The sequence below is a fragment of the Cherax quadricarinatus genome, chromosome 7 (assembly GCF_038502225.1).
Source record: "Cherax quadricarinatus isolate ZL_2023a chromosome 7, ASM3850222v1, whole genome shotgun sequence".
NCBI classification, from domain to species: domain Eukaryota; kingdom Metazoa; phylum Arthropoda; class Malacostraca; order Decapoda; family Parastacidae; genus Cherax; species Cherax quadricarinatus.
The window spans coordinates 45808096-45817717 of record NC_091298.1 but is presented as its reverse complement, the minus strand read 5'-3'; the positions used below and the strand labels follow the sequence as shown (position 1 = coordinate 45817717).

Below are 9622 nucleotides of genomic sequence, written 5' to 3'. Positions count from 1 at the left end.
CTACACCTCTCACCCAGATCATCTTAAAATAATGGAAACTCAAAGTATAGCATAGACCAGTAGGCCTCCTACAGTGCTCCTCTGACACTGCACTTCCTGACCTTGGTTGCCCAGTGTAATATTTACAATTTATTATTGTAATGTTTCTGTGTTCTTGGTGAGACCCCTATGGGTGAAATGTTGTACCAATGAAGTGTTCTCTACATTTAGTGTCTTCTTACAATTTGTCGTCATTTATGACTACGTATTACTCAACTTGTTAGTCATTGCTGAGGCACATAATTACAGTAGAGAAAATGAGGCCTTCAATTGTAAGAGGTAAGAAGGAGGCAGCTAGTTAATCTACTAAGATATAGGAAGGTCTTAAAACTGGTGATTTATGAAGTATTCAGTCAAGTTGTTATTCCTAGTGGTTCATCAAGCCTTGCATGGAAAATACTGCTCAATTTTCAAAATATTGTAATATATAACTTTTGCTACATCACATAACCTTCCCAGCTGGCCTTAAATGTCTCTGGAATTAGCATGGCCAAATTTTACAGAGTTTATGCAATACATTAAGCAAATTTTCTACAATAAAGTAAAAGTCTTTCTATAGCTTTGTATATCAAAGTTTACTGTATAGTGTGAGAAGATAGAATTACCTTGTACTGTTAAAATATATGTAATACTATCAGCACCATGAGTGTTGGCAGCTGTGCAGCTAAGGTTCCCAGCATCACTCTTCTGCACATCTCGGATAAACAAAGATCCATTAGGTCGTACCTGCAAAAATATTTGACTGGCTAATTGCACAAGAAAATATGGGAAAAAAAATAAATGAGGTTTGTTCATTATGTGAAGCTGTATGAAGTACAGTGGACCCTCCCTTTTCGTCATTGATCCGCTACAGAGAGTATGACAAAATGTGAAATTGATGAAAACTGAAACCATTTTCCCCATAAGAAATAAAGAAAATCCAATTAATCTGTTCCAGACTCCCAAAAGTATTAACAAAAAATAATTTTTTAGAGATTAAATATATATTTACATACAGAAAAGAATGACAAATATATTATAAAGCACTAATAACATGTATAAATGAACACCTAACATTACACTAACCTTTACTGAAGACTCCTGTTGGTGTATGGAAGACAGTGAGGAGGGGAGAAGGAGGACTGATTACTGTTTGGGAGGGAAATCCCTTTCCACAAAGATTTCATGTACCAAGTCCTTATCCTGGGTTATTCCCTTCTTTGTTTTTGAATGGCACTAGGACCAGCTTAAGAGTCACTGGACCCCTGTTGCACAAAAAAACTGCCCAGAGAGCTCTTGCAGCTCTGCCCTCTACCACAATCACTAGCACCATCACTACCACTACCACCCTCTACTACCATCATAACCACTACCACCCTCTACCACCACCACTTTCGTATTTTTCTACAATCTTTTTCTTTAATTCTATAATGTTTCTCACCTTCTTTACCAAAGGACTGGCACTAGCAACTTTCTTTGGACCCATGGAGGCTTATTTAGCAGTCACACAGAATAAACAAGTGCAAAAACAATGAATTAGTATTACAAAATGTTTCCTATGACCTCACAGGATAATGTTCACTCACCCAGAATGCATGTGTGGGAGGTTGTGTGCACATGGGCACACTCAAACATGTTCCATACCATTGACGAGAACAGAGGAAAGTAACGAAAACTGAGCCAATACTTTTACAAAAAAAGTCAGCAATAACTGAAATTCGCAAAAATGGAGCCCAACGAAAAGGTAGGGTCCACTGTATGTGAAGTTGTATGAAGTACAGCCTCTCCTCACTTAATGACGGAGTTCTGTTCTTTAGACCATGTCGGTAAACGAATTCATCGCTAAGTGAGGAGCATACTATAATGGTAGTGAGTTTGTGTCAACCATCTCTGATATTGTTTTAATGTCACCTTTGAACCATATACAACATTTCTGGTATATTTTTAAATGTGTATACAGTAGTGTACTATATATTGTAATGAACAGACTACAAGAAATCAGCTCTAATAAACATTTAGGTATGCATACTGGTCAGAGAGCCTGTCGTAAGTCCGATTTGTCAGTCAATGAGTGCGTCACTAAGTGAGGAGTGGCTGTATAGTACTAGTGTGTATTATGCAAGAAAAATGAAAAAAAGATGAGGACTCTGGGAAAAATGAGGATACTGTTTACTGACTGTTTTACCTGTGGAACAGGTAAAACAGTCAGTAAACTGTTCCATGGGTAAAACAGTTAGTAAACTGTTCCATAGATAAAACAGTCAGTAAACTGTTCCACAGATAAAACTTCTCAAAAAGTTCCTCTCTCGAACTTTATAGCTTTGTGTCATTTTTCTCCATCCAAAACTGGGAAAAAAAATGAGAAAAAACATAAATAAAATTATAACATGTGTTATACACAGTTGTTGAGGTTGAAAGAGGTCTTAACACACAATGATAACATGTGTATATACAGGTGTTAAGGTATAGAGAGGACTCAACACACAATGATAATATGTGCTATACTCAAGTGTTGAGGGTCAGAGAGGACTCAACACACAATGATAACATGTTATACAAAGAGTAAGAGCCAGGGACCAAGAATTTTCAAAAAAAAATTTTTGCTATTTTGTATGAAATGGCAGAGAATCTTTTTCTGAAAGTAATAAAACAAAAAGCACAAAATTTGATGGAAAATTGACGAAATTACGCGCTTGCGAATTTAGCTGCATCAGCAATATTTACACACCAGCGATTTTGCCGACTTTGACTCCCATTTTAGGCCAATTACATTATTCCACTCGACCAAATTCTTAGCTATTTTGCTAGTATTACTTCTATTCTATTGACTGAGCACAAGAAATCACCCAGTCAGCTGTTTCAACTACCCAATAAAGTGATCGGAAATTGGTAATTTGGCAAATTTAACACAAAGTTTAAAATATTCCACTTTCAAAACAGGGTCCAAAACAAACAATGCAGACATTCCTGACACTAAACTAACATTTCCTCTGTTCATTAGTTACATTTTCAGACTTTACAAATGAATTCCACTTTGATTTTTTATTCACATAATGAATTTTTATTCTCACCAAAAAATAGAAGATTTACTGTAATGCAATATTGTAACAATTGCATAAATTATATCAGCACATTTGTGAATGTATATTAGATCCACCAGTTGATGTGTATTAAATGCATGACATCATTTGTTTATTCTTGAACATCGGCAAAAATTTAACATTTCCGCTACTTTCAGCTCAAGTCTCAAGCCATTTTCGGTACTAAAGCCAATCAAAATTCTCTCTCTTTTTTTGTAATATATCTTCCATTTTATCAAATGAGACCAAGAAATCGTGAATACAATTGTAAAAAAAACATACGAAAAAACACAGCAAAATCACTGTTTTAATCCCAATATACGGTCGCAGTTTTTTTTCACATTAGGCATTGAGTGCTGCAGTATTTGTTTTATGTGGTGCGCACTTACCACACAGATGTATTCTCTCATATTCAGGCCCAAATTTACCGCTTACGGCTTATCTAAGTGAGCTAAGCTCAAGCCATAGTTCTAAGGCTTGGACCCAGGCTTCAAAGCCGTAGAACTATGGGACAGATCCTCAAAGGGTTACGGCTTAGAGAGGTCTCAACACACAATGATAACACGTGTTATACACAGGTGTTGAGGTTCAGAGAGGACTCAGCACTAATACAATGTCTCTCACACATAAAACACAAAATATGTGGGCAACAAAGTAGGCATGGAGTCTGCAGACTATACAAAGTCATATAAAAAGCTCAGGTTCTGATAATCTGCTTTTCTCTCTACAAGTTTAATAATACTCTGTTACAAGAAATATATAGTCATTGTCTACTAAAGCCAGCTATTTTTACTCATAAAAAAAAATTGCAATCACAGGTTTACATAGGTGCATATTAGATATAATAAATGCTACTAAATTTATACAGTAGACTCTCAGATTTTTTTACAAGTTCACAAATTGCACTTTTAACCCTTTGAATGTCTTGGTCGTATAAATACGTCTTACGAACCAGTGTTTTTGACGTATTAATATGTCAAAATTATAGTGGCTTCAAATCAAGCTGGAGAAAGCTGGTAGGCCCACATGTGAGAGAATAGGTCTGTGTGGTCAGTGTGCGCAGTATAAAAAAAAATCCTGCAGCATGCACTGCATAATGAAAAAAAAAATTCCAACCGTGTTTTTGGATTAAAACGTCGACTTTGAGGTGTGTTTTTGTACAGTATTTATGGTTGTATTCTGACTTTCTTGGTCTCATGTGATAGAATGGAAGACATTTTAGAGAAATAGAAATAATTTTGATTAGTTTCACGATGAAAAGGACCTTGAAACTGAGCTCAAATTAGGGGAAATGTTTGATTTTTGCTGATGTTCAAGAGTAAACAAATGTCATCACTCTATAATATGTGTCCAACTAGACATTTTAATATGCAGTCATGAATGGGTTGACATTATTTATACAATTATTACAATAATGCAGTAGTCTGCATAACAGTAAATTTTTTGTGTGAATAAAAATTCAAAATAGCAAGCAAAAGTAATATAAGAGAGGCCTGGAGATGTGACTAATGAATAGAAAAAATGTTATTTTAATGCCAGGAATGTTTGAATTGTTTATTCTGGACCCTATGTTGAAATTGGCATTTTTTTTTTTAATTTCCGTGAAATTAGCCAAATTGCCAATTTCTGATCACTTTATTGGGTAGCTGAAATCAGTAAATGGGCAGTTTCTTGTACTCAATCAATAAAACAAATGGAGTCTAAAGAAACAGCTATCAGTTTGGTTGACTGCAACAATGGAATTGGCCAAAAATAGGGAACAAGTGGGCGAAATCGCCGATGTGTATATATCGCCAAGATCGCTAACTTCGCGAGAGCATAATTCTGTAAATTTTCCATCAAATTTCGTACTTTTGGTGTCATTACCATCAGGAAAAGATTCTCTATCATTTCATAAGAAAAAATAGTAAATAATAATAATAAAATAATAAATGATATAAAATTTTATATCTAAGTTCACGTCTTGCAGGAAAATGACCATGTGATCGTGGCATACGGTGGGAGGAAATGAATGTATCTCTTTCTTTCATAGAGTCTGGTTTGATTGAATTTTACCTCCACATTACAATTAGTTTGCCTGAAATTCCCCAGCATGATAGTGACTTTCTTTGTACTTAACAAATCAAAATTGTAATTACACATTGTAACCTTTTGCAAAGAAATTTATTTATTTATTATTAATTTGGACATGATACATAGCTGTACAAAGAAATACAGTGGTTAAGTGTAACATGCCAAAAGGCCCTTGTATGCAGAGCATTATAGGCAGGCTTAAAATTAACTTAAGATTAACTAAGCAATCATACATTCAGTGGTAAAAATTATAGTGAACAAATAACAATTAAGCACAAATGAGTATTTCAAAGACAGGTTATATGGTCATTGAAATCTTTAATCTTTTTAATCTTTAAAACTGTTAAAGTGAAGGCTGGTCTATTTTCAGTGACAAATTGCTGCTTACAGCTACCTATGTTAATAGTTGCATTCTGGACACATCCCATATCTAACTCTCTCATGTTTATCAACTGAGTTTTAATCTTTCCCTCACCCCATCTTTTTTTTTTTATTATTATTATTACCACACTGGCCGATTCCCACCAAGGCAGGGTGGCCCGAAAAAGAAAAACTTTCACCATCATTCACTCCATCACTTGCCAGAAGGGTGCTTTACACTACAGTTTTTAAACTGCAACATTAACACCCCTCCTTCAGAGTGCAGGCACTGTACTTCCCATCTCCAGGACTCAAGTCCGGCCTGCCGGTTTCCCTGAATCCCTTCATAAATGTTACTTTGCTCACACTCCAACAGCACGTCAAGTATTAAAAACCATTTGTCTCCATTCACTCCTATCAAACATGCTCACGCATGCCTGCTGGAAGTCCAAGCCCCTCGCACACAAAACCTTCTTTACCCCCTCCCTCCAACCTTACCTAGGCCAACCCCTATCCCGCCTTCCTTCCACTACAGACTGATACACTCTTGAAGTCACTCTGTTTCGCTCCATTCTCTCTACATGTCCGAACCACCTCAACAACCCTTCCTCAGCCCTCTGGACAACAGTTTTGGTAATCCCGCACCTCCTCCTAACTTCCACACTACGAATTCTCTGCATTATATTCACACCACACATTGCCCTCAGACATGACATCTCCACTGCCTCCAGCCTTCTCCTCGCTGCAACATTCATCACCCATACTTCACACCCATATAAGAGCGTTGGTAAACTATACTCTCATACATTCCCCTCTTTGCCTCCAAGGACAAAGTTCTTTGTCTCCACAGACTCCTAAGTGCACCACTCACCCTTTTCCCCTCATCAATTCTATGATTCACCTCATCTTTCATAGACCCATCCGCTGATACGTCCACTCCCAAATACCTGAATACATTCACCTCCTCCACACTCTCTCCCTCCAATCTGATATCCAATCTTTCATCACCTAATCTTTTTGTTATCCTCATAACCTTACTCTTTCCTGTATTCACTTTTAATTTTCTTCTTTTGCACACCCTACCAAATTCATCCATATTATCTCTGGATATTAACCATGGCACAGAAAAGGAATGCTAGTGATGCTGGAGCTACCAAGAAGTATAAGTGTTATAGTATGCTTGTTTTTGAAAAAAAAATTACTGGGTGATAAATAAACTTAACCTAGGTAGTAGGTTGGTAGACAGCAACCGCCCAGAGAGGTACTACCGTCCTGCAAAGTGAGTGCAAAATGGAAACCTGTAATTGTTTTACATAGTAGGATTGCTGGTGTCTTTTTTCTGTCTCATAAAAATGCAAGATTTCAGGTATGTCTTGCTACTTCTTCTTACACTTAGGTCACACTACACATACATGTACAAGCATGCATATATATATATATATATATATATATATATATATATATATATATATATATATATATATATATATATATATATATATATATAGTGGACCCCCGCATAACGATCACCTCCGAATGCGACCAATTATGTAAGTGTATTTATGTAAGTGCGTTTGTATGTGTATGTTTGGGGGTCTGAAATGGACTAATCTACTTCACAATATTCCTTATGGGAACAAATTCGGTCAGTACTGGCATCTGAACATACTTCTGAATTGAAAAAATATCGTTAACCGGGGGTCCACTGTATATATATATATATATACAGTGGACCCCCGCATAACGATGGCATCGCATAGCGATTTTTCCGCATAACGATTACTTTTATCGCAAAATTTTTGCCCCGCATACCGATTAAAAACCCGCATACCGATTTTCGTCCGAGACGCGTCCAATGTGCCCTCACATGTGCCGGCCGTCCCATTGTTTACCAGCCAGCCTCCGCGGTAACATCCAAGCATACACTCGGAATATTTCGTATTATTACAGTGTTTTCGGTGGTGTTTCTGGAAAATAAGTGACCATGGGCCCCAAGAAAGCTTCTAGTGCCAACCCTGTGGTAAAAAGGGTGAGAATTAGTATGGAAATTAAGAAAGATTTTGAAGGGTTTGGGGCTAACCCTGAGAAGCCTATGCCAGTTGTGGAATCCATTGTGCCTACTTCAAAAATTAAGGAAATGTGTGCACAGTGGGTTGAACTGCAAACCTTTATGGATGAAAATCACCCTGACACAGCTGTTGCAAGCCGTGCTTGTGACTATTTCAATGACAATGTTATGGCCCATTTTAGGAAAGTCTTGAAGAAACGGGAGGTACAGAGCTCTATGGACAGATTTGTTGTGCGACAGAGGTCCAGTGACTCTGAAGCTGGTCCTAGTGGCATTAAAAGAAGAAGGGAAGTAACCCCAGAAAAGGACTTGCTACCTCAAGTCCTAATGGAAGGGGATTCCCCTTCTAAACAGTAAGAAGATAATGCTCTCCCCTCCTCCCATCCCATCAATCATCACCAGATCTTCAATAAAAGTAAGTGTCATGTAATTGTGCATGCCTTTTTCAGTTTGTGTGTATTAAAATTAACATTTCATGTGGTAAAAAAAATTTTTTTTCATACTTTTGGGCGTCTTGCACGGATTAATTTTATTTCCATTATTTCTTATGGGGAAAATTAATTCGCATAACGATTATTTCGCATAACGATGAGCCCTCTTGCACGGATTAAAATCGTTAACCGGGGGTCCACTGTATATATATATATATATATATATATATATATAATACAGGTCTCCCTCAACATTCGCGAGGGTTAGGGGATCAAGAGCCTCGCGAATGTTGAAAAACCGTGAATGTTTGGTGCCCCATTATATTGTAGGGAAATATATTACAATACTGCTTCCTTAACTTGTTGAACCATGAATAATCATAAAATACATGAAAACGTCGTAAATTGTACTAAATATATACATGTTATGCTTTAATAACGTATGTTATTTAATAACATGTATGTTAATAACATGTATGTTATTAACCCTTTCAGGGTCCGTCCTGTAGATCTACGGCTTTACGTTCAGGGTCCAAACCGTAGATCTACGCCATGAGCTCAGCTCACTCTGATAAACTGTGAGTGGTACATTTGGGCCTAGATATGAGAGAATACATCTATGTGGTATGTGTGCACCACATAAAACAGATCCTGCAGCACACTGTGTATAATGAGAGAAAAAAAATGAAATCATGATTTTTCGATTAAAACAGCAACTTTGCAGTGTTTTTTTGTATGTTTTTTATAGTTGTATTTGCGATTTCTTGGTCTCATGTGATAGAATGGAAGACATATTACAGAAATAGAGATGATTTTGATTGGTTTTAGCACTGGAAATGGCTTGAAACTGAGCTCAAAGTAGCAGAAATGTTAAATTTTTGCCGATATTCAAGAGTAAACAAACGACCTCACACGTCTAATACATATCAGCTGGTGGGTCTAATATACATTCACAAATATGGTGATGATATTTATACAATTATTACAATATTGCATAACAGTAAATCTTCTATTTTTTGGTGTGAATAAAAATTCATTATGTGAATAAAAAATCAAAATGAAATTTATTTGTAAAGCCTCAAAACATAACTAATGAACAGAGGAAATGTTAGTTTAGTGCCAGGAATGCCTACATTGTTCATTCTGGACCCTATTTTGAAATTGGAATATTTTGAACTTTGTGTTAAATTGGCCAAATTAACAATTTCTGATCACTTTATTTTGTAGTTGAAACAGTTGACTTGGCGATTTCTTGTGCTCAATCGATAGAATAGAAGTAACACTAGTGAAATAGCTAAGAATTTGGTTGATTGGAATAATATAATTCGCCTAAAATGGGAGTCAAAGTCGGCAAAATCGCCGATTCGTAAATATTGCTGACACATCAAAATTCGCGAGAGCATAATTTCGTCAATTTTCCACCAAATTTCGTACTTTTTGTTTTATTACCTTCACAAAAAGATTCTCTACGATTTCATAAGAAAAAATAAAAAAATTTTTTTTTTTTAAATTCCTGGACACTGGTGCGTGACTCCAGATTTGGGCCTTGGACCCTGAAAGGGTTAAATACCACAGACTCCACCAATGCCTCC

General features: G+C 36.4%; 1 protein-coding gene across 1 annotated transcript in view; it reads right to left on the bottom strand.

Moving 5' to 3' along the window:
• Positions 1-476: 476 nt before the first annotated feature.
• LOC128687076 (cell adhesion molecule Dscam1) overlaps positions 477-9622 on the bottom strand; it is a 422243-nt gene continuing 413097 nt past the window's right edge. Inside the window, exons 16-17 of the mRNA XM_070082112.1 lie at positions 645-765; positions 477-514 (exon numbers count right to left, since the gene is read on the bottom strand). Coding sequence (XP_069938213.1) covers positions 477-514; positions 645-765 — 159 coding nt within the window. The remainder of the gene's footprint in view (positions 515-644; positions 766-9622) is intronic.